This window comes from Pavona decussata, unplaced genomic scaffold, assembly GCF_977016875.1.
Source record: "Pavona decussata unplaced genomic scaffold, jaPavDecu1.1 SCAFFOLD_156, whole genome shotgun sequence".
Classification (NCBI taxonomy): domain Eukaryota; kingdom Metazoa; phylum Cnidaria; class Anthozoa; order Scleractinia; family Agariciidae; genus Pavona; species Pavona decussata.
In genome coordinates, this window is record NW_028145568.1 from 1,934,740 (window position 1) to 1,960,181 (window position 25,442).

At 39.8% G+C, this 25,442-nt stretch overlaps 3 protein-coding genes across 7 annotated transcripts in view; 1 reads left to right on the plus strand and 2 right to left on the minus strand.

Annotated features, from left to right (window-relative positions):
* On the minus strand, window positions 1-13,831 carry LOC146465223 (monocarboxylate transporter 10-like). 4 transcript variants are annotated; one of them, XM_085128893.1, is made up of 5 exons: window positions 13,701-13,831; window positions 8,825-9,075; window positions 7,489-8,054; window positions 3,708-4,080; window positions 1-2,033 (listed from the first exon to the last, which is right to left on the minus strand). In XM_085128893.1, the coding sequence occupies exons 2-5, from the start codon at window positions 9,042-9,044 to the stop codon at window positions 1,852-1,854; spliced, it is 1,341 nt and encodes a 446-aa protein (XP_084985019.1). In that variant the 5' UTR covers window positions 9,045-9,075; window positions 13,701-13,831; the 3' UTR covers window positions 1-1,851. The 4 variants fall into 4 exon arrangements, with proteins under 4 accessions (XP_084985019.1, XP_084985020.1, XP_084985018.1 ...); XM_085128894.1 differs by having other exon boundaries at window positions 8,825-9,052; window positions 13,701-13,753; XM_085128892.1 differs by lacking the exon at window positions 13,701-13,831 and adding an exon at window positions 13,287-13,383.
* Window positions 13,716-24,204, plus strand: LOC146465224 (uncharacterized). 2 transcript variants are annotated; one of them, XR_014868349.1, is made up of 5 exons: window positions 13,716-13,842; window positions 17,698-17,872; window positions 18,602-18,676; window positions 19,150-23,583; window positions 23,658-24,204. XR_014868349.1 is itself a non-coding variant. In XM_085128895.1 (4 exons), exons 1-4 carry the CDS (start codon window positions 13,732-13,734, stop codon window positions 19,194-19,196), a joined length of 408 nt encoding a protein of 135 aa, XP_084985021.1. In that variant the 5' UTR covers window positions 13,716-13,731; the 3' UTR covers window positions 19,197-24,204. The 2 variants fall into 2 exon arrangements, 1 of the variants encoding a protein (XP_084985021.1); XM_085128895.1 differs by having other exon boundaries at window positions 19,150-24,204.
* LOC146465225 (tolloid-like protein 1) overlaps window positions 19,680-25,442 on the minus strand; it is a 26,147-nt gene continuing 20,384 nt past the window's right edge. The window contains exon 15 of the mRNA XM_085128890.1: window positions 19,680-24,539. Coding sequence (XP_084985016.1) covers window positions 24,151-24,539 — 389 coding nt within the window. The 3' untranslated portion in view covers window positions 19,680-24,150. The remainder of the gene's footprint in view (window positions 24,540-25,442) is intronic.

Sequence of the window (25,442 nt, forward strand, 5' to 3'; positions counted from 1 at the left end):
CTATTGTATTTAAAAATCTTGCAGATTGATAGCTTCAGCGCAAGACAGCACGAGAGTTGACAACAGCGCATGAGAGCAGCGGACGCGTTTGAATTCTCAACCTTAACATTTCTCGCTTGATCACCATGGATTTTCATCCGTACCCGTATATTTAATTGCTTAAGTTAAGCTGGGGTCTAGTCCAGAGTTCCTCCAAAACTTGACACAATTACGGGAAGCAAACATATTGCAGAGGCCTAGGAGCGAGTAGCCAGACTGCGCACAGTTACTAAGGGAAAAAGTCAAAATATTGGACTCGGCCGTCAAGACCACCACCCCTTAGCACAAAAAATGCTGTTCATAATCCCACACTGTCAAAAATGGTGTATTACGGCGTTGTGTACCCAATACTCTATCAAAGCAGTCAGTAAGGTGCTTGTTAATTTTTTTAATATTTGTTTATAAAACACTTTCTTCCGTTGAATCCAAAAAGCTGAAAATGTATTTTAACAAGATTCACTAGCAGCTAGTAAAGTTAAGTCTCAGTTTGACATTCCGAGAGGAAGAGTGATCATTATATTTGGATGGCCCAAATTCCAGGAACCAGCCCCCCACTTAAAAAATGAGCGGTCCTTCGGGACCTCGATTCTGTGGCCTGTATCAAGTACCAACCTCGCTCCAACCCCAGGACTTTGGGAACGAGGTTTTGGAATCTTTTGGGACAACAACAACAACAATCTTTATTTGCATGACTATAACAAATACAGTATTGCAAAAGCTATTCATAGCTAATTATTGATTCGTTTACTAATTCCTAAGATAACTTAAAAGAGAATAAAATAAAATAAAAACAAAAAGTATTAAAAAATAAAAAATAAAAAAAGAATAATAATAAAAATAAATAAATAAATAAATAAATAAATAAATAAATAAATAAATAAATAAATAAATAAATAAAGTAACTGAAGTCTTTGCTTATTTTAAAGTTTTAATACAGTAGAGTAATCATCCCAGAGAGAAGTTTATCTCTCAATTCGAAGCACAAGGAAACAAATGAAATTAATTGAATGTTTACAAAATAGTCAGTTGAGTTCATTATATGCGATAGTAAAGTTTCTTTTACTAATAATCGTGTAAATTGAAGGCTAGGTTCTATTTTAGTAAAGAACATATCTCTTAATAAAGAGTAACTTGGGCAATCTAATAAAAAAATGAATTTCGTCTTCAATGGTTTTACAGTTGCAAACATTACACACCCTTTCATTACGGGGTATGTTGTCGTATCTTCCTGTTTCAATTAAGCTTGTAGCTGCTTATTCTTAGTTTCATTAATGCTTTCCTAGAAGCGTTTTAGAAGCGTTTTAGAAGCGTTACGGGACGAGGTTCCGTATAGATGTAGTATGTATTATGATTAGGTATTATCTCTGATGCGAAAATGTATTCATTAAACATTGTTACTATCATTATGAATCCACAGTCCAATCAATGGTCAACTACTTTGTCACTGCTTCTTTCAACGATCCGGCATGATAGCCGCTAGAGTCCCCTCTGTGTCACATGACCAAAACAAAAGTTAACATCCAGCGCTGGGTGGTTGGAAGGTTATTAATGGAGAGCAGTCATGTTTTAGGACGTAAATTGAGAGCTCAGCAATTCGGTAGGATGCAAATTAACTACCAACCAACTACGTGGTAACAAGATGACTCCATCACTCATAGAGCTACTCAATTTCTTGACCCAACTGAATCCTTCATGGTGCCTAGCATTTGTGAACTTCACAAAACACACTTACCCCCATTATCTATTTTTATTCATTTTTTGTTGCTAATAAACTAGGAACATTCTGGATACGTCGAATCTTAAAAAAAATTATTACAGTACTGTAACCTTTTCTGTAACCAAAAGTTCTTCGCTGTAGGATTCTGTTTTCAAAGACTCTTCAGGTTGCTGTTTTACAAACGCCATAAGTGATGTGATGGAAGCCCCAACTATAGTTATGGCACCCGTAGTGTAAAATGATGGAACGTACGAACCGAACTTGTCTGCCATCAAACCTGTTGAACAGAAGAAAACGGTGCACTGAATATACAGTATTAATATCAAAGCAGTCGGGGAAATAATATATTAAACGTTAGGACCAATCACTGTCAAGTTGTGTTTAGAAACTCTTTCTAACTCTCCGTTTCTCATTCTTTGGAGTGTTTGATATGGCTTATCAAACCATTAATAATTCTTGAAGAAATTTAAAATTAAAATTTGAAGAGAACTTCCAATATATTTTATAAATATAACATTTTGTCATAAAAAAAAAAAAAAAAAAAAATGAAACGTGAAGCATAAAAAAATGACCCGGTACCGATTGAGGGCCTACAGAGTGTTTCGGTGAAAAAAAAATTTTCCGAACCAAAAAGTTCGGATAAGCCATTACAGCGCAGGAATCAGTTTAACTTACTTTTAATTGAACCAATATATCAAAAAATATATCAAGCCTGACAGCAACTGTCAAGACTGTCAAAAAAGCCAACATTCCATTTTCATTCAACTCCTCTCGAGAGTAAAAAGCTTTAATCCTACGAAAATCTTTCAACGAGGAAAGAATAAGTTCAAGGGGACTGCTTTAACGCTTTGTGGTTTTTGATGTCTGGAAAATTAACGTCTTGAATGAGCGGCTCGTCTGGAATGTCGAAACTCAAGTAAATAGCAAAATCGGCGTTGCAAGGCTGATCAGTTGGAAGAAGCAGCCACAAAACGCACGAGGGCGAGTCAGAAATATATATATCAATCTTCGTCGTCGCTCTCAATAATGAGCCTTCTTAATCGCTTTAGAACTGGTCAATTAACAAGTTCAACCAGCCCTGTGATAAACTAGAATTTGCAGTCCGACATGGATGAAATATCCGGTAAAGACGGCTTCAAGGGCGTTTGAACTTGACGAGTAACCTTAGCAGCTGACGGAGGTCACAATGTTTTGAAGTTAGAAACTGAAGGGATCTTGATAGAATCATTAAAATTTATATCACTGGAGTTCCCGTTGTTGACTCGTTTCCTCTGCTGAGTACATCAGATATCTGGTGTTGGTGGCCTAAAGATGCCGATTTGTACGCGCTTAATATCTTTGTGCTTTTAAACTGCTTTACCTAGTTTTCTGGAAAATTGGTGTTAAGCAATGAACTTTCGCGTGACTAAAAGCCAGCAGAAGAAACTACGTCTGCCAAGTGGTTAACTCATCGACCGCCATCTTGATTTCAAGTTGAAAGCGAGACTCTCACGCGGGACATTACCTGGTCCAATACTTAGAAAATATTGGGCAGGCAATAGAGCGATCTGATTGGTTGATTTTAGTCATTGGCCCTCTGACAGCCTTAGTCGTTTAACAATTTATGCTAAATGAATTTCAATGGCCACACTTAAGGATTTCATTCACAGACTTACAAAGTATGCCTGCGGTTTACACGTACACCATCATAAGTAGAGTAACTGATCGAAAAATGCCGGCAACAAATTTTCACTCGATAGTTAGACGTTACGATTTCATTCATATTTTCCCTACCACAGCTAACCTTCAATATGGTGGTGTGGCTCTTAAGTTTGACTCTTTGGATGAATATATTTAAATAAAAGCTTTTCAGCTTTGTTTTTTGAAAGTGTTGTTCATTTTCAAGTCTTAAAATATCACTTTTAAGAGATTTCTTTTTTTGAAGCCCGAAAGGCAATTAACTGCAACTTACCAGCCAGTGCAGGACCAGTGACAACTGTGAAGCCAAGAAAAAACATTACATAGCCTACTGCCTGGTTGACTTTGTGTCTGCCAACGCATTCAAAAACCAATAGAGTCCATTGTCCTTGTAAACTTCCATCCATGAGACCACAAACTAGGAAAATTACCATTATGGAGTTGAATGATCTGACTAACGGCAGACATAAGACACACAATCCATTAATCGCCAAACCCCCTTGATAAAGATGGAATCTGTTGAAGTATCTCATGTCTCCCAATTTGCAGACCAAATGTCGACTAAAGAACGAAGTTATGGCGAAATATGTGAACAACATTGAAGATTTATTGCCAGGTATGTGAAGGTCTTGGGCACAATGCTTAATCTGAAAAGTTAAGGATACGGTGTTATAAAGGTGGTTTGGGTAGTTGTCGATGGACATCAACTAGGTGTTAGAACAAAGAAACGAGTTACATGTTAGACTATAGCCTAGGGTGAATTTTTACGCAATCTGTTGTAGAGTTCGTCTACTCCCTAGGCAGATTTTTTTGTAATTGGTATCTTCTCTCTTTCATAGTTTTATTGAATAACAGCCAGTGTGCGTATGAGAGTGAATCAATCAATCAATCAATCAATCAATCAATCAATCAATCAATCAATCAATCAATCAATCAATCGATCGATCGATCGATCGATCGATCGATCGATCGATCAGTCAGTCAGTCAGTCAGTCAGTCAATCAATCAATCAATCAATCAATCAATCAATCAATCAATCAATCAATCAATCAATCAATCAATCAATCAATCAATCAATCAATCAATCAATCAATCAATCAATCAATCAATCAATCAATCAATCAATCAATCAGTCAGTCAGTCAGTCAGTCTATCAATCAATCAATCCGGTCCCACATTCGATTTCAAGACTAGGTAAAACAATTTCATTTCCAGTCATGCGATGATTTCGTTGAGGGATACCTGCAATCGATGATTGATCAGTGACATCTATGACTAGCCGATGGATAAAAATTCTGTGGCCTATTGATTATTCGTCGATTACTCAATGATCATCAGCAATAACCAATGACTACTCAGCCGATTGCCCAACTTTTGCCATTGATGTAATCGATTAGTTATGCCTGATAGTTAAAATCGATACCCATTTTCAGACCAAACGGCTCAAAAACCAATTCCCCTTGGGGCGGCACATGCCTATTGCTCTGAAGCTAATGTACGGGTGTATTTTCGACTTAATTTTAGAGTACAGCTGTTATTTTCCAGATTATTTGACATTTTCCTGTTATTCCAAGGTTATATTTAATAGTTGTGCTGTGGACAGTTGCCTACTTCCTTTAACCTTGGCTTGGGCCTCCTCGAAGGTTGAAATCAAGGCAAAAATCTTAACCATTTTATCAACCTGATTGGTTGCCCTTTTTATCTAAAAACAGTTGCCGCGTTGTTCTCCTCTGTTGGTGTATTTTGACAAAAGCCATTCTTATCTCTGGTTGGGACCATCTGGTCTTGGTTGAATAAAAGGCCTAAACATGTTTACAGCACACTATAAAGTAAGGCGTGACTGGAATGATACTTGTAGAAAAGATGTAGAATAGACGTAGAATTAACATAGAGAAAAACCAGTTCCTTTGGGAATAAAGAAAAGCTACCTTATTACGCGGGATGCCCTGAGGGGGCATACCGTGTCTAAAAACGGGTCGATTTCTTTTTACGCGGGATGCCCTGAGGGGGCATACCGTGTCTAAAAACGGGTCGATTTCTTTTTTTTACGCGGGATGCCCTGAGGGGGCATACCGTGTCTAAAAACGGGTCGATTTCTTTTTTTTTTTTCTTCCTCGTAGCTACAAATCGGTACATTAATTTATTCATTAAACTCTCCCCTCTCCTACTCGGGATGTATTGTTCTGATTGTCTTCAACGACAGCAGGCCAATCAAAATCTATTCTTGTCGCTTCTATCGCGAGGGAGGGGACCCACTCACCCCTACCTGTGTGACGTCAATGCATCATTTGATATATTTATTAAAGACGGATTAAGTCGCGCCATATTGTTTTAATATGTTCTGGACTCAAGTGTGCCGTTTTCAAAGGGAAATTTCACCATTTTGAAGCGATAAATCGAAAGAATAACTTCTAAGAAGCACCCGACACGTAAAACGGTGGAAATTGGTGAGTTCTTAGTGAAGGAATCGTGCTTTGTTTGACAGTCTTAGGCCACGACGCGAGACAGAAAAGAGGTCATTGAGAAGCTCACGTTATCGTAATGGAATTTGACAAATTTCCGCTGATAGTCTGAGTCGCGTAACACACGGAAAACAGCGTAACGCGATCGTCGTGACTCAAACTATTCCATTAGCAAGGATAGTTTTATCAATCGGCGAAGCATACAGTTGGAATAAATGAATCAGCCCCAGCATCACGCGTAATGCCAGTATAGCAGGCATCTTGTTTTTTTTTTCTTCCTCGTAGTCACAAATCGGTACATTAATTTATTCATTAAACTCTCCCCTCTCCTACTCGGGATGTAATGTTCTGATTGTCTTCAACTACAGCAGGCCAATCAACATCCATTCTTGTCGCTTTAATCGCGAGGGAGGGGACCCACTCACCCCTACCGGTGTGACGTCAACGCATCATTTGATATATTTATTATGGACGGATTAAATTTGGCGCCATATTGTTAACATGTTGTGGACTCAAGTGTGCCGTTTTCAAACGGAAATTTCACCATTTTGAAGCGGTGAATCGAAAGAATAACTTTTAAGAAGCACCCGACATTTAAAACGGTGGAAATTGGTGAGTTCCTGGCGAAGGAATCGTGCTTTGTTTGACAGCCTTAGACCACGTCGCGAGACTAAAAAGAGGTCATTGAAAAGCTTACATTATCGTAATGGAATTTCACACATTTCCGGTAATAGTCTGAGTCGCGTAACACAAGGTAAACAACGTAACGCGATCGTCGTGACTCAAACTATTCCATTAGCAAGGATAGTTTTATCAATCGGCGAGACATACAGTTGGAATAAATGAATCAGCCCCAGCATCTCGCGTAATGCCAGTATAGCAGGCATCTTGTTTTTTTTTTTTTCTTCCTCGTAGCTACAAATCGGTACATTAATTTATTCATTAAACTCTCCCCTCTCCTACTCGGGATGTATTGTTCTGATTGTCTTCAACAAAAGCAGGCCAATCAAAATCCATTCTTGTCGCTCATATATCGAGGGAGGAGACCCACTCACCCCTACCTGTGTGACGTCAAAGCATCACTTAATTAACACTGGATTAAACTTGTGTCGCCATATTGTTAACATGTTCTGGACTCAATTGTGCCGTTTTCAAACGGAAATTTCACCATTTTGAAGCGGTAAATCGAAAGAATAACTTCTAAGAAGCACTCGACATCTAGAATGGTGGAAATTGGAGAGTTCCTGTCGAAGGAATCGTGCTTTCTTTGACAGTCTTAAACCACGATTGCAGACAGAAAAGAGGTCATTAAGAACCTTACGTTATCGCAATGGAATTCCCGCAATTTCCCTTGAAACCCTGAGTAGCGTAACACAAGGGAAACAACGTAACGCGATCTTCGTGACTCAAACTATTCCATTAGCAAGGATTGTTTTATAAATCTGTGAAACATACAGTTGGAATAAATAAATCAGCCCCAGCATCACGCGTAATGCCAGTATAGCAGGCATCTTGTTCCCATTACCTCTCTGCTTCGCTGAGCGAGCTACTCTACATTACATAGTTTATCCAAGGTAGTATTCTTGTACTTACGATATGTACGTGCGGAACGTAGTAACTGAAATGAACGATGGTCAATGAAGTCAAGAGGATCAAGAAAGAACGATTTCGAAAGAGAGATGAAATTGGTCTTTCCCCTTCGCTTGTCTTCTTGTCCGTACTTTCCTCTCTTCTCTTATCAAGAGGCACAAACACTGTTGAACACAAACAGCACACAAAAAACAGGAGGGAGAACCCTCGAACTGTCCATTGCCAGCCAAATGCATTCAACATAACTTGTGTGAATTGAGTCATTACGAAAATGCCTATCGCTGGCGCCGATGACACAATGCCAACAGCCAATGAACGCCGTTTGACAAAGTACTCCAGAATTGCTACGTTGGACGAATAGAAAATCATGACCTGCCCGAATCCTGACAGTAGGCCATATGTGATGTACATCATCCAGAATGAAGAAGAAAATGAGGCGAGAGAGAAGCCAATTATTCCTGCAACTGAACCCAGCACGGCTGTAAACCTGTAGCTGAAGCGGTCAGTGATGTAAGACCCGAGAGGGCTAAACATACAACCCGACGCCATGTACAAGGTTCCAATCCACGCTGCAATAAGAAAAAAACAATTACAAAGTTTTGTAGGACAATCGAAGGGAATAAAGAAACAAAATATAGCACTGTAAGGAACATGTGGTCAAATCTGAGGCCCGCTATTAATGGAAAGATATATTTGGTGCTAATAGTTTGGTGTTAAATCAAATCCGTTTTTAATTGTCGTTTTGTGAATGCACCGACTATTGGATATTTTGAGGAGTATAGATGTGGTGAAGTCTTGCTGCTTTAAAGGTGTAACAGTTGTTTTTGGCACTCAGCATTGATATCAACTTCGACTGTGAAGATGTCCTTTCCCGTTTTCGATATAAACACGCACATCAGTACAGACCATTATAAGATTCACCTTTCCGGTCAGGTCACGTTAAGCCACACTACCAGATTAGTTGTTGTCTTTTTCTACAGCGAGAAGATGGCCTATGGTCGGCCTATTGAGAACTCTATTGAAAATGTTTTTTAAAAAGGATGGAGCATTTTATCGTTCGATAGATCAGTAAACAGTCACATAGACACATTTATTTATTTATTTTTGCCAGGGTGATCCCTTTAATGACCTAAAAGACATCGATATTAACGGGGCCTTGGCAATGATTTCATGGTTGGGGCATTTGCACTCATCCGTAATCCCGACACCGGGATTTAGCCTGATCCCACTGTGGGGCCGTTTTGCAACGCTCTGAAAACGAAATGACAAATACTCTACACTGTGATGACCGGAAGATGAAATGGTCAGGTCTAGAATTGAAAAGGCCATAAGTACTTACCTGTCTGTTGTCGAGTTGCTTGAAAGTTTTCCATCAAAACGGGCAGTAGCAGACCGAAACAGTATGCTACACCAGAGACTATAACAACTGATATCGCTCCCGCAGCACATACTAGCCAAGATCTACAGCTATCGGGATGCCATTTAGGCACACGTCCGGAGTTTTCTTGTTCACAAACTTGAATTTGCAATATGGTCATGACGCTGTCGGCTTGCCTCATGGTAATGACTGAAGTCGTACTTGATATTTTGCTGCAATATATGATAAAGTAGTTTTACCACAATATAATGAGTCTCAAGGCAATCATATTAGCAGTGGTACAATTTATTTGACTGTAGTAAGAAAGCCCAACTCGTTAAAAAACGGGCTCCAAATATTTGTTTGCATGGTTTTCCATTTGTCAGAAGTTGTGACGAGTTTTATGTACTGTACTGTAGCTTGACTTTCGAGTACTAGCCAGGTTAATGCGTTATAATAAAGGATGACTCGCGGGTGAAATTCAGAAATTTGACACTAGTAATGAACATGCCTAAACCGCGGTAAAACGTAAAGATTATGAAAAGCCTGTTAAAGATAAGGTTTTTTTTTCTAAAGTTCAAAGCTGATAAGCTTTTGGCAAGTCTGAGTTAACTAAATAAAAAAAATCACGAAATACCCTTATTGTATACGTACTGAGATTTCTGAGATCATCATTTCATATACTTTACATCATTTCACTCCTCTCACGGGAAAATGAGAACCCACAATTGACCTTGCTCTCAATGTGTGGCTTCATAGCTCAGTTGGTAGAACATCACACCGGTAGCGCGGAGGTCACGGGTTCGAATCCCGTTGAAGCCTGAATTTTTTTCAGGCTTCTAATTTCGAATTGCTTAAGTTGGAAAATTCACTTTGATGATCACTTCTCACTTTCATCTACATCTGCAGTTTATATATGAATCATTTCATTTACTTTACATCCTTTCACTCCTCTCGCGGGTAAATGGGAACACTCCAATTGACCTTGCTCCCAATGTGTGGCTTCATAGCTCAGTTGGTAGAGCATCGCACCGGTAACGCGGAGGTCACGGGTTCGAATCCCGTTGAAGCCTGAATTTTTTTCAGGCTCCTAATTTCCAATTGCATAAATTGGATAATTCACTGCCATGATCACTTCTCACTTTCATCTACATCCGCAGTTCATATATGAATCATTTCATATACTTTACATCATACTGAGATTTATTAGGCACTGAAAAGGTGCGAAGTAAATTTTTGTTCGCAAACAGGTATTAGACAATCAAATGGTGCGTATCGCTTTTTTGACGTGGGAGGAGAATGATGCGTCCAATCAGGAGCCACATATTATATTTTTTGAAGAGTTGCCCATAACAATTTCGATCTTCATTCAAGTCAGCCTAAACGTCAGCCTAAAGGTAGCCTGTAGAAATGAACTCGGTCGATTGCCACTGAAAGAACTAACCGACTTATTACAAATCACGACAACCTGGTATTACAATTCACGACAGCTCGGATTATTACATAATAAGGATAACAACATGTTATTACAATTCACGATAGGTACGTTATTACAATTCACTACAACTGTTATTACAATTCACGACAACTGTTATTGCAATTCACGACGGTATTACAATTCACGACGGTATTACAATTCACGACAGAACACATGTGCGCGTCAGTTGTTACAGTTGTTTTGTAACACTGGCTTATTGATTTGAGCTGTCGCTGCTAAAACGACCCGAACTCCAAACCACACGACAGGAAAAAGGATCATACGTTATTCTCAATTTTCCTGATCGGCGACGGCTTCATTTAAGAAGATAAAGGAGCTGTAAAGTTTGATTTGCACTACTTTTGCCTGCGACATCGAAATGATATGCAAGTTTTTAAACATGTTTCGTAGGCTAATTGACATGCACAGGTATAAATATATTTTTTAGAGAAGAATAGAAAAGAAGTCTGGGGTCGAAAAACATTGAATGGCGGTCTTCAGGCAGTCTGATCAGTTTTAGGGCCCGATATGTGATGTTTGGAAACATTCACGGGCCCCAGATGTCAAGTGTTTGTAAATTGGTTTTGATCCTCATAACTGATTTGTGACGTGAATTGTGAGCCGCAAGTATCGCACGCATATTCGATCTTCCCTGAGTGGGGGGTAGCACTAAACTGCGGAACCTCAGACCGCAGAACCGCGGAACCTGCGGAACCTGCGGAACCTAGAGAAATAACTAGTTTTTTTTCTTTTGCAACTTACATACAAGGTATAAGGTTGCAGCTGATTTCATTGCTGTGTATAAACCCGGATTTTATTTATTTTTTAACATGATTCGAACAAGAGAAAATGAGATTTTCTCCTGATTCGACCGTCATGATTCGACCGAGAGGTTACCAAGCTAATCGATGAACTCGCAAAATCACGAAGGTTCTGCACGAAGACTTAAGGTGGCGGGTGATTTATCACCAATATTTGTACGGGAGCTCGATAAAGGAAACAGCGAATGTTCTTTTTACGAGTACCGCATTTGTTTAAAAAATCCGTAGATTGTATAGGCAGCGTGGCGAGGTGAACCGAAAGTGCGTGTGCACTTCAAGAATAGATTCTTTTTTTTTTTTTTAATCTTTCGCATCTCAGACAAGTATATTCAGTTGTTTCGAAACAAGAAGAACAAGCACATTCCTCTTTTCCCGCCATCTTGTTCAGAATGAAGTTCTTTGCGCACATGCCAAGTCGATAGAATGGACAGACCTCTGGGATAGATATAATTTATATAATTTATACGTAACGTAAGCATTTGGTTCGGCACATGAAAAGTTCGACGTCTGAATCGAAGTCGAACTTATAGAACGGCGGGTCGACCCAAATACAAATCTGTCGATCCTAATTGATTCATACGTCGATCTTTCAGGATCTTTACATGCGCCGAACCAAATGATTAGGTTCGGCTCATGTAAAGTTCGACGTATGAACCGGGCCTTAGAAAGCCGCCAGCGAGTTTGGAATGTTTATTGTATTAATTTTTCTTGTGGGATGGTTGATCTAGGTTTGCGTAGAGTCTCGAGTTCATTGGGTTATTTCACACCGCGAACGGGGCTTCGTCCTTTGACCTTACCTTTCGCGGTTTTCATCGGCTCGCCGGTGACCGCATCTTGGCCGCATTTCAAAATTTTGCAATTTTCTCTAAAATTAAAATACTTTGGAACTTTAAAATATGATTTTCGAAAATAGTTAATCCAAGGGTATCTTTAGACGAAATATCAGATATTCGACCAAGCGGTCGCTGAAATGCAGTTCCGAGCTGGGACGGGAAACTTCCGCTTGGGGCATGCGAGGGCTTGGTGATCGGAGCGTTTGCATACGACACAAACGTGTTGCCTAGGGCAGTCAGTGGACAAACAATTGTTGTACCAGGACCATTCGTCGCAAATTTGGTGACGCGGAATCGCTGGTTTAGGTGGGGCAGTAATCGATTCGCCATTAACTGGAGGTTTAGCCACTTTACGTGGAGCGATCTCAGATAGCAAGGACGATGGGGTCAAAAACTGGACCTTGAGATGATCAAAGGAGTCCCCCCACTTAACCAAACCAAGCTCGAGGCAACGCAACACTTTGTAATGAAAGGAGCGGACCGCTGACCACTGGTACGCAGACGCCAAAACCATAAGTTGGTGGAAATGGTCGAGAAGAGCGGCGTAATGGGGTTTTGAGGCGCTTTGATGGATGATGACCAAGTACCCCGCGCAAAATTCAGGCATGGACAAATCATTATACAACTTAGGCTCACCTGGGGCGTAAATGTGTGCCCAAGGCTGCGGATGCAGGGTCTTTTGAGGGGCCTTTAAGTCGCCGAGTGATTTCCCCGGACTGGACTCTGCAGAAGTAGGTGAAGCGATTTGGCCGCCTTGCAGCTTGGCAAGCTGTAGCTGCAACTCGAGCTTCTTGATGTCGAGCTCTTGAGATTCTTTTTGCAGCTGAAGAGCTACGAGCGACGGAGATATACTGGCGGCAAGCGGCCGGTCAGGGGGCGGTGTTTGTTTTGTGTCCTGTCCTGAGAGCGGAACTTGTAGAGTCGCTTGAGGAAGAGAAAGATCGTCCATAGGCCTTCGTTTTGGGACTGCGCCGGGATCGATCGGCGATTTCGAAGCCTTGCGAAGATTTTCGGCGTGTTGTGACGGTGACGAGTCTAACAGATCTCGACAGGCCTTGAACAATACACTCTCATCGATGGAAGGCAATGTCTCCCACTCGTAATCCGTGCTGAGATGGCGCTGACTGTTGCGTGTGGTCCGGGACGATAAAGCCATAGTTTGAGAAGCAAAAGAACGAAAAGATAAAGCGAAGATAAAGCGAACTCGAACACGAACCCAGCAGACACAACTAGCGATCTAACAGCGTGGAGACGCGAACATGATACGCTTATTGAGCCATCCCTGTTATTAATTAACCTCAACTGAGTCTTACCACAACGAGAATTTGGCGGGGCTTTATCCTTCTCAGACAGTTCTCCTCGTGTCCTCGTAAAAGGCGTTTTTAGAGTACGTTCGTGCGTTTCACTCGCTTTGCAATACATAACTGACAGTTTAACTGAGGATCAATATCCGAAATACAATCGCTTCCTCGTGCAACTTCTTTGTCAAGACAAATTTGATCCTTCCCTTGGGATCTCTAAACTGAAGATTAAAGAAATTTGCATTCATCTCTAAATCCTTCAGCGGACAGAAAGCACAGACAGAACCGTAGAATCGACTCGAAAATTAAGTGTCATTTATACGGCGCAATCTGTTTCGGGTCAAAAGAGCCAAGAACTCAGTTAAAATAATTGCTGTATATTCCGATCCAATAAACCTCGTGTTTGAAACAAGACAAAGAACTTACCCGGTGGCGATCTTTCTGTGTCAAGCTGAAGATGTCGGTTTACACAGCCGATTTCTGCGACAAGGGCAAAAGAAAACCGGCCACACAGCTTCCACTGCGACCTTCATCAGCTTCAAGGCGAAACAATCCTCACCCTCCGCGGGTAAGATATTTAAATTCAGAGTAATTTGTACTAGCCTGCGGGTTATGTATACGAAACGATTGTTTTGCATATATTGCTTAATCACATGCGGTAAAACAGATGCTATGAGATTTGGAAGCGACACGTTAATGATCATCCTATATGGACCAGTATGCCTAACAAAAATTAGTTTACTGGTGATTATATAAGTTAAAATTTCGTCAATAAAAATCTCTGCAGATATCACAAAAATCTAACCATTAATAGGCTATCTTTGGAACAACTTTATATATTGACACTGTATAAATGAGTTTACGTTTAGCGGCTAAATAAAAGATTTGTATAACATGCAAAGTAATTTTGTGGTGATAAACGTTTTTCATCTACAGAGAAAATCGACTGCGAAATGAGCGCTTATAATAGAAACGCCGTTAGTTTGCAAGCATGATAGATCCTTTTTAAAAGAAATGGAATTTGAAAATTATCAATAAAGGCCGGGTTTTTATTTACCTCTTTTGACAATTTTGACAGTACTTGACTCCCGGACTTGACAATTTTTCAATTCTTTATTGTATAATTCTCAACTCGTGTACGTGCGGTTGGGAATCCGTCAGTAATAGAGGGCCAGACTGCTAACATCTTGAATTTGCGAAGGGGACTGTGGGCGTGATACTCAACGAGTTTGCCTATAAATTCTGACGGTCTCTGAAGAGTCTCTTGACCTAGACGAAACGCCACGTCAGACTAGCCACGAACATGTCACAAGTATTTGACAATTTTTCAATTCTTTTGAAATAATTTTATATATTAAGTCGACTTTTAGCCGGCTAAATTAGATTTGCATAACATACAAAACAATTTTGTGGCGCAAAAAGTTTTTCGTCCATAGATAAGTAAAAAGTAAAAGTTTAATTTAATTTCAGGGCTCCTACTGACAGCATTGTGCTTTTAAGCTCCTGAAGGGACTACCCTGAGCTTTATGAATAAATAAAAGTGTCTGTCTGTCAATTGTTATGGTTCTTCGAAAAAAAATTGTCGATAATACAACACGGGCTGCTGCTTAACCCTTTAAAGCCCAACGTCACATATTTGTGCGAAAATATCGATACTGCTTTTAACATTTCGTTCTCACTGAAATTTATCTAAAACGTTACGATAGTGTGTTTATAGTGCCGACTGGTAGGTATGGCACTTATTACAGCCTAAAAATCCGACCAAATCCCAAAAGGCCGGTTTTCGGCTCCTAGAGCAGTGATAAGACAAACACATATACGTTTGTTTCAATATACAGAACGAGTAAAAATTCGCCAACTTCCCAATATGTAAATTAAACAACTTCTGTTGTACAACTGCGAAGTATATGCCTCTGTATATATTACAGATCGAAACCTCGCCGTTGAACAACGGCGATTTGAACCGTCTGTATATAAAAGAGACTGAAATCTCGCCGTTGTACAACGGCGAAGTAGGGCAAAGGGCACTCCTTGTACAAAGAAGCCAAGTGGTACAGACTATCGCCCAAAATATACTGAAAAAAAGAAACATCTTTGGGAGGTAACAGGTTAAAGGAGAAGTGTCATGGGGTTTTTGACCTCTTTTGTTAAAAATGGTGAAATAAGTCCTTTACTTAGCTACAAAATAATTCTAGAAGAACGAGAGGAAAGAAATCAACTCAATTCTTGAAAGGAACAACTCATGATCTATTCTAGCGCATATTGGAAACAAAAATGCGAGAACTTGAAAACCACTAGCCTAACATTTTTCAAGTTTCAATTCATTCCGACCCACCCTGTCTCTGGCCAGAGGCACTGATAGATAATTTTAATGTATTGGGGATGGTAATTTAATGACAACACTAGACAATAAATTTTTGTGTTTTCTGTTGACAAACATTGTGGGGTTTTGAACTGTTAACAAATTCGCATGATACTTCCCCTTTAGCACAAAAAAAGCTTTCTGAACTTTTTGGAAAAATCACGCACACTGTGAAACCCGAGAGCGGTCCATCTGACTAGTCTGTGTAGCAAAGTTAGGACCGCGTAGGAACCAATTAGAATACTGTATTACTTTATATCATTGCACAGTTGTAAACCGGCAAAGTCCGAAGTTAATGTACTGCATAACAATGATGTAACTTCAAGCATCTATTGAGCTAAATAAGGAAGAGAAACGCGTGTAGCTGTGTAATAGAAATTAAATTTAGGAACATTACAACAGTGTAGGCTGGGGATTTTACTGTGCTCGTGATTGTAGGGAAAATACTTGTTGCGCAAATATAACCTAGTAAACCTTAAGTACAATTGTAATGTAGGTCAGATCGAGTAAGAAAGAATTGTGAACGGAACTGTAAATCGCGAATAGAAGATAGTGAATCGTAGATTGGATATACGATTGTCAGATTGTTCAGGGCCGTACCTAGGATTTTTTGTCTGTGGGGGCAAACTCCGCACACCCCTCACAGGGGTCTACCGTATGAAGACAGGGTTTCTAGTTGGTCATTAAGTTTGTTTTCACTCCTACACAGAAAGTTGCCTCTACGACGTTTAGAGAAAAAAAACACACCGATGCTTTTTGTTTTAAATTGTCATGACGTTTTATGGAGGTAACGTCTTGTTTAGCTTGAAGCATATATTGTCTCTAATTTTAAAACACAGTCGATGCACTGCTGTAAACAAAGGGAGAAAATCACTGAGCTTCCACAATTCAAATGCACTATATCAGTGGAGCGAAGCGTTTGCAAAAACACAGTTGTTATTTAAATCATAGTTAATAAAGGGCAATGGTTATGAAGCCCATCATTCTTCCTTTGTTTTAGGTTTTTGTTGGTCTTTTTTGCCCTTGAAGGTGCACAAAGGTGACAACGCTCAATAGCACTCCAATTAAGTTGAAAAAACTGACCAATAGAAAAGTACCATTAATTTATTCAGTCTGAATGTGCGACCAAATAACAAAAGGTTGTGCACTGTCAGGGAGCTTTCAACCTAAATTGCAGCACCGTTGTTTTTGCTCTTGATTTTTGCCGACTTTCATAAACAGTCTCCTCTACTAACTAAGTTTAACACAACTCCTTGTGACAAACACTAGCCGGGCACGGCATTGCAACAATTAAAGAATGAAGCTCATTGCATGATACAAGCAATGATTAATTTCTGTCCTAATATTGCCAAATCTCAACAAGAAAGGCAGTTAAAATTATCAAGCACTTAAAAGAGCCAAGCCAAACACAGCTGAAATGCCCTATGTGGCATAAAAACACCGTCGTTGAACACACGGAATAAGAGGTCATATTCAAAACGAAGAGAATTCAAAAGAGGAAATTAAAAAATCATTAGGCGCAAATGATCTGTCGGATGATGAACATATGATGGTTAAATCCAAACCCGCTACAAATACTTGCGAGCAGCGCAGGCTTTTAAAACCAATTTATCTCTGAAAAACAAAAATACTTGTATAAGCTAGATCTAAAAAGGCTTAAACACGCGCCAGAAAGTTCTAAACAATAGGCAGCCCAAGCTGACAAAATCATTATTTTCATAACAAAACCGGTACTGGCTTTTGCCTCAACAGATTTTCCAAGATAATTATTTGGAATTCACATCGAAGGAATAATTTTTCAGTCAATTAGTCGATTTTCTTGTGATCAGTGTGATGTTAGAAACAAATTGAGTTTTCCTGGCGGGGGCAGCTGCCCCCTCTGCCCCCGCGCTATGTACGGCCCTGTTGTTGGAATTTTAGAATAAATCTTTAGTAAATAAATCCTCTTCAGTTTGTGAACTGGCGGCGAGTCCGGAGTCTGTAAAGGATTCCGCGACACAGGGCATACGGTATCAATTTCATTTTGGTCGACTTTTTTTTTTATTTCGGTTTCCTTTGCAGGATTTTCCTGACACACAGGTGCTGCAGGAATTGAGAAAAGATTTTTCTGATGAGACTGCGATTCTCGCTAAAGCCAAAGAACAAGCCCTATCAAAGGCAACCTGGCTGGACGAATTAATGGCGGAGAAGAAGAAGCCAAATGCATCAAGGAAAACCGAAGACGCCAACTCGGCTGGTTTGTATAGCAGAATATGTGCCTGAATGCGTTCACCCTCTCTTGATACACCCCTTAATCCGCCCTTAACAGTCACCATTTTAATTCCACTCTCTGACGTCGATCGTATTAAACCAGGATCAAATGCTAAAACGGTGGCCGCAGTTGGTGTTTTGCAGCAATAAGAGTAGCCTCCCACGCAGGCGTTCTAAGGGGTTCGTGGGAGGCTACAATAAGAGTTGCGTTGAGCCCTTTTTCAGCCAGTTCGTGTAATTTTAGAAAAAGTCATTGCTGCAGTTGGTATTTCACGGAATTGAACATCCATCACTCCAAACACCGATGCCCTGAAAGAGTATATGCCATCGCGGCAGGTTGTACAGTTGATTTGCGGTCTTTAAGGGTGTAAAGAGGGGGGGGGGGGGGGGGGGGAGGCAAATCTACAGAGAAGGGAGAAGGCAGAAGACGTTTTATTTACGGACATTTCCGACGAATACCGACGGGGAAATTTCCGCGTCGCAGTCAAAATTTCCTTTTTGCTTTGATTGTTCACTTGAATATGCCGTATGAATTAGCAGTGTCCATTCTCTTCTATGGGAGGGTGCCTTGATGAACCAGCTCCAGTACATACCCATTGACATGTGCTCGCAGATGTCTCACGGGGTTTGTCGAGATATTTTGTAGTAAAATACGTGAAAAACATAATTTAACATCTGGTTTGTTTATGGTTAAATGTATTCATTTGTCTTTCAGAATACAGACATGTAATTGCAAAAATGCTCAGTTTAAATCATGCCGAACAGCTTAGGTCTGAGAGCAATTCTAAAGGTTAGTAATTATAATGATTATTTATAAAACGCAATGAGAGCCCTGCCCTATGTGTTGCAGAGCATTTTTTCGTGGTATTAAAAAAATACTTCTTTAGGACACTTGTCATTGCAGTTTGTATTCAGTTCAAGTATAACAGTGAATAGCCATTTGATGGGCTACTGCTGATACTACTGATCAGATACCCTATTCTAGACCAAACCTCGCTGTTTTCTACATACTATCCCCACCATAAACTGCTTGAAAATCCTACTCATAATAGTAGCACACACCCTTATAGCTTAGATATGGGATAACCTCGCCGTCTTGTCAGTAGCCTAACCAAAATATGAAAAGTTGTGCTGACGTGCGCTTTCCAGCAACTCCATTGAAGGCTGAGAAAGCGTAAGCCTTGAAATGTTTAAGTTTAATATTCTTTAGTTGTGTCAACAAAATTAAAATGCAACATTTATTCCATTTTGTTCCGGCTTTAGGTTATTTGCACGGATACAAGATTAACATGGCCGACCACTTCGCCTGAGGGGAAAAGGCAGGGGGAGGCTCAAATTAAAGTATCCTTAACGTTATCCCATTCGACAAAACAGTTTGAAAACTGAGGTCACTGAATATTTTAGTGGCCTTCTGTGTAATTGTAATGTGGAGAAAGTAATGAGTAATGTGAAGACGTTAAACTGCAAAGCTTAAATTTAAGAAAGCGATATGACGACTTATCAGTTACCTTGTTTTAAATAACCACCCTTGTATGTATATCACTTACTCAAAGGTGGGAAGGATTTGTAGGCACAAATAATCTTGTTTATTTACTTAATATTCAAATCCTCGTAATATACGTGCATCTATAGTGGTCTGAACATTTCGAGAAGGTACTGTTTCAATCACGGTATAAAATAATGTGTTTGACAAGCCGACTATGCGCCATGTTCCCGCCTCTGAGTTCCTCAGGTTTTGTAATCGAATGTCAAACGTACTGCACATACAGCTAACAGAAATGATTTATTACAAATTCCAGACTAACTGATTTTTTATTTATAGAGTAAACTGTTACTCCTCATCATTTTAAAATATTTTTTACCACTGTTTTTTGAAGCTTATCAACTAAAATAGCACCACTTGTAGAAGCCTATCAACTAAACTATTACCCACTATAGTCCAGAAAAGATACAAACAACGTTATAGGAAATTAAATCTGACTAGCTTTGATCTGACTGGCCATAAATTTTACCCATAGAATCAAAACTTATAACTACGTTGTAAATCGTAATAAAAAGTAGCACTGTATCGTACTGCCCAACAGCTTTCACTTGAACGGTCACACTTAACAACGTTCACAGTAACAATGAAAACACTAGTCTTAAGAGTCTTGTCGTCCTTATTCTCGCAGCTACTGATCATATCCGACGTTACGCTTCTTTACATTTGAATAAAATAATAAACATAAACTCCTTCATCATATCTGAAGGATTGCTATGACATTTCAAAAGCAGACGTCCACAAGTAATGCTACAATTTAAATTTTCAAATGTTATCTTACAAATTACCAACGAAGAAAGTATCAGAGGAAAGTTACATATCTCCTCAATAGTTAAGTTTTGTCTCAGTGGCTCTGGGAATTAAAGAGTAAATGGAAATAAAACTGCTTTTTTCCTGTTTACTCCCTTTTTCAATCGAAATTCGGCTGTTACAGGGATAGCATGCATCTCCCATAGGCTAGTGCTGTCTTATCGTTTAACAGGAATATAATCTGAAAATAAACTGAACAAATTCGGTGAATTTTGAAGGAAAACCGCCACGTTACTTGCTAGTTATTTACGCCATTGTGGTTGATTGAAAACTGCAAATATGAATGGTTGCTAAGCCGCATTAACTCATAAACGCAGTTATAAAAAAACACAGTTTATACAGTGTTTAACAAAACCTTGTTCTAAGCCATTTTCAATTTTGCCAACAGTCATATCAAAACATTGTCTGCTGCTGACGGTAGCAAGAAGACTTGCATCCCAGACTAGAAAACTATTTATCTTCTTCAAATAAACCACTTATAAACAGATTTGGAGGCCCAGTTATTTTCTTAAGCCGCGGCCTAGGTTAGTCTCTGTTTAAATAACTGGCCCATATGGTCAGCGATGGTTCAAACGTTAAAGGGCGTTCCTACTAAAGTACCGGCGCTACTGAGTGTCAGGTTAGGAAATCGCCCGCCCCCTTCCTAGTAAAAGCAAGACAGAGAGAACACAGTTGAAACTCAAGGTTTCTGCAATAGAAACAATAGGGAACTTGAGCAACGACGACTGTAACTCCAATGAAATCTAAATCGCACGTCTTTAACTGAATTACGTCGCGATCATTCAAACTCGTTAAAATTGCATAATGCGGCCGAACTATCTGACAAAACGGAGAGTTATCAGTGGTGATCGAGTGAAGTCAGTGAGTTATACATGGTGAGTTGAATTTTCAATGTTCGGCTTTGCCAAATCTTGAATTTTCAATATTAGGCAGGCCAAAGTTTAAATTTTTAATATTTGACAGAAACCATCCAGGAACTATTTTTTTTTACCAACGACGTTCAAGTGAAGAAATAAAATAATAATAATGAAAAATTATCGTTTTGTACTCACGTTCTCTCCATAACCTCGAATCTGGTGTTTTCACGCTGTTGTTTTGTAGAGGACGGCAACGAAATGTACCAAACTAATGAACAACGCACGTGCAGAGTCCCCTAGGGAGCTTAAGCACAGACGTTTATGAGCCACGGACGGCAACCGGAAGTCGAATGTTTCCTTTTTTGGCGTGGTTTTGCTCCTTACCACGGACAGGGAAAGCTCTTGTTGATGACTGTGGCTTGACGTTACAAACGCGATGGTGTGAAAACGCTCCAAAAAGAGAAAAATTCTTTTTCCGGTTGCCGTCCGTGGCTCAAACACGTCTGTACTTTTAAAAGTTCCCTAAATTGTTTTGGTCATTTGCCCTTTTGTTTTGTAGCGTTCTTGTTGCCGTCGTCGTCGTCGTCGTTGTGGTCGTGGTATCCCACGTGCAGCCTGTCAGATGTATTAAAATCATCAATAGGCTTTAATCTCCTGGATTCGGAAGAGCGATATTAATATTCTTTTCTGTGAAGTACCTGTTATTTTGTAGAAACTTTAGCTATTATATTTCCACGGTATCCACTTTCGATTAGCCAACAATTTTGTACAACTTCCATTTTAATTAAGATCTTCGAGTTAGCGTTTAAACTAGGAAAGTTCACTTGGAACTGTGCACCACACTCATAGAAATGCAGAATAGCGGGCAGCTGCAACAAACAATAAAGCAAACTCACTTTCAATAGAACGTTATTAATGGACCATTACCTACAGATGGTCGTTTATTCATATAGGCAGTAATTTGCATTTTAATAGAACGTCTTCTGAGCTCGAGCAATGTAGGGGATGACCATTTCGAGAGGAAAAGAGAACGAACAACAGAACGCTCCAAACCCTAAAAACAATACAGCCGCAGGTTATCTGGATCCAGCGATAAGAGAGCTTTTGAAAGGTGCTGACGCTTTTTTCACGGGTCCTTTAATTTCGTGAGTTACGTGTCGTGAGTTATCACGGCGAGTTAAACAGACATGCAAGTTATATGTTCTTGAAATTTCAAGATTTGACATGCAGAATATTTAAATTTCAAGATTTGGCATGCAGAATACTGAAATTTCAAGATTCTGCGTGTCAAATCTTGAAATTTCAAGATTTGGTAACTCATGGGCATTAATTTACTCAGGCATAACTCATCTGCCTTAACCCACAGCTTTGTCAAAAAAACGCTTTCAATAGCTTAAATTGAGAACAAAGCTATTCGCGTTACATGAGTGTGCGAATAGTACGAGTGGTGTAAAGGCCCGTTTAAACGGTTTCAACATTTGCTTCAACATGCGTTCAACATTTTGTTGAACCAAATGTGGGGGGGGGGGGGGGGGAGTTTGAACAGATTGTTTAACATTGTTGAAAGTGTAAAAATGTTGAAAGCTTGTTGAAAGAGTATTGAATCAAATTTAAATTGGTTTAAACTTTCATTCAACATCCATGCAACATTTCCCTTGTTCTCGAAAATGTTGAATGGTGTTGAAGCCGTTTGAACACTCCGTTCAACATTTGTCCAACATTTCACCAACATCAGTTGGGCAACAACTACTGTGAGGCTGTAATTGACTTCTCGCAGAGTGAATTTGGCGTGTATTTGGGATACTTCCTCTGTAGGACCTTGAAAATACTACAACACAACAAAATTCTGTTGATTGCAGCAGGAGTGCCATGTAGGTTATTCATGACCGAGATCCACGGTACAACTCTAGCAAGTAAGTCCATGGTACGATTGAGGTGGAGGGGGAAGGGGGGGAGGGGGAAGGGGGCAAAGATAAAAGTTCAATGGGCCTGCAGTGTGAGTGCACAGCATCCGAAATGTACACGACCGCAGCCCTTAGTCTAACAGCGAGATAGCTGCAACGCACCTGTAGTACGTATTATAAGTACTTTCAAGAATTATTTGATCATGATCTCAGCTATAAAGAAGATTGAGTAAATATTAACGGTCCGAAAAGATAGCTTTACGCGACAAAAACAGAATAAAAATAACGTAACCTTAAGATAGCCAAGACCAGTGACAGTGTAACAAAAATGACAAATAAATAAAAAAACTAACTGTTGCATTCTTTTCAATTACAAATGAAGCGTATCGTTAAAGGCTGTGAAAATTATTTTAAGTGCATGACTGGGTGATCGAGGGAGCGGAGGTCTCAATGTACTTCCCTGTGCTTGTATTCTTAGAAAGGAAGCATAGGTCACAGGCAACAAACAAAATTTTCTGGCCCAGGGGGATTTGAGTGCTCCTTGGACTTCCCATATAAAAATTACGGGCGTTCTTGTCGTAACTTAGTGGGGTTACAAAAATTCGTTGGGAGGTTAAAAGTTTAAAATGACCCTCATATAAGTAATTTTGCTATTTTAAGGTTTAATTAAAGCAGAAACAATATTGTAGTGGAGAGGTACGTTCTTAGTAAAATTGGTACCTCTAAGAGTTGAAAAATGAACTTCCATCCAAAAACACGAGGAGTTCTAACTGTAAGAGTTTCGTTTCTAAATTTTTGACGAGCACTTTCGACATATTGGAGCTGCCCCCTCCGCATCAGACCACTCTCGTAGTAGGTTTAAATCACTCGGAAGTCGCTTTTAGGAGTAGTAGCCCCAGGGATGTTCATCATAGCTTTCACTCTGGTACTCAGAGATACATACACTTAAATAACATTTCCACTACATTACACAAGTACTGCGTGATCTACACATTTTTTTTTAAAAAGCCAACTGCGCTTTGCTAAAGCTACTTTTGTAACGCCACATTTAAATTCCCTGTTCTATTTCTACTTTTCTTTCTAATTTCATCATGTGACAAAACTCCTGCTGGTGCGACAAGCGTTTTGCAGAGTATCAAGCCTTCCTACTCCGTTACGAGGATCTCCTTTCCTTTTTGCGCAATCGTGAGTACTCTGCAATAAAACCTTTCTTTTGGGTTGTCAGATCTGTTCGAAATTCTATCCACATTCGATTTCCCGTTGAGATAAAATCGCGCTGGGAGCCGGACGATCCTTGCCCGCACACTCGCCCAAGTAATGACGAGGTGCTGTTTCTTCCGTCACGAATACTAACGTAATCATACCCACAAAGCTTCTCGTTTTCGAGGTCAAATTCCTTGAATCGAAGGCGGATCACGTGACCTGAACGAGCTGTTAGCAGCCATCGGCAGTGAATATTTGACTTGTAGTTGTCGTCGCCGTAATTTGGATGAGAGAAGAACTGCCGTTTATTGCTGGAGGCGTGGAGTTGAGCGCCACACACTGCAAAAGAAAGCAAAAAGGAACGTTTTACCGACTGTGGTTATGTGAAAGAAACAAAACACGCAAAATGAGCAGCTTTCAATTGGCTTCACAGCTCAGTTTTTTTTTTTTCAGGATTTTTTTGCAACTGTTCGTAACTGCGATGGTCTACTTGTCTGCTTGTCTTGATCTCGTTAATAACTCATTAGGCCGTGGACCGATCAGATAATTTTTATGTAAACAAGGAATCTGATGCACTTTATACTGGGAAAAATAATCGTAGCAACGTTAACAGACAATGATTTACCTAATTTATTAGTGCGCTTTATGTAAACTTTACTAATGAGGAGAGGTTGAAAAAAATTATTTAGCATTGTGAAGCAAGATATCGAGTACTTTTAATATCTGTTTTCATGAAATATCCGGAAGAAACCTTTCACCATTCTCGAAAATGCGAGAAGAAACGTAATTAACCAAAAGTAAGAGCAATGACTGCAACGACAAGAATGTATCTCCAGCTTCTAAGGGTTCCTCTTTTTGCCGGTTCAACCGGAACCACGTGTCTGTCTCCTCGTTTTACCTCTTTCCCGAAAACTTTTCTTAGACAATTTTTTACGAAACACGTACACTTTGTTAAAGTACTTCCTGGTAAATTTCTCTTTGCCTCAGTAATGTGCGGCTCCGAAGACTTTCGCGAAAACGGACAGATATTTGCTTCTTCTTCGCTGGAGCAGAAAAGTAAAACAACGTTCTGTTGGCTGGATCATGGGCAAATTCCCGCCTTTACAAAAGAGATCTAGAAACAGTTTGAACTCCATATCGGCATGCTTCTATGAGAATGGTTTGTATTTTTGGGCTAGAGCTTGAAATACATTTGCGTCACCTGCTTGCCCCGTTAGGTCTAAAATCCCTCGGCTGCCACCA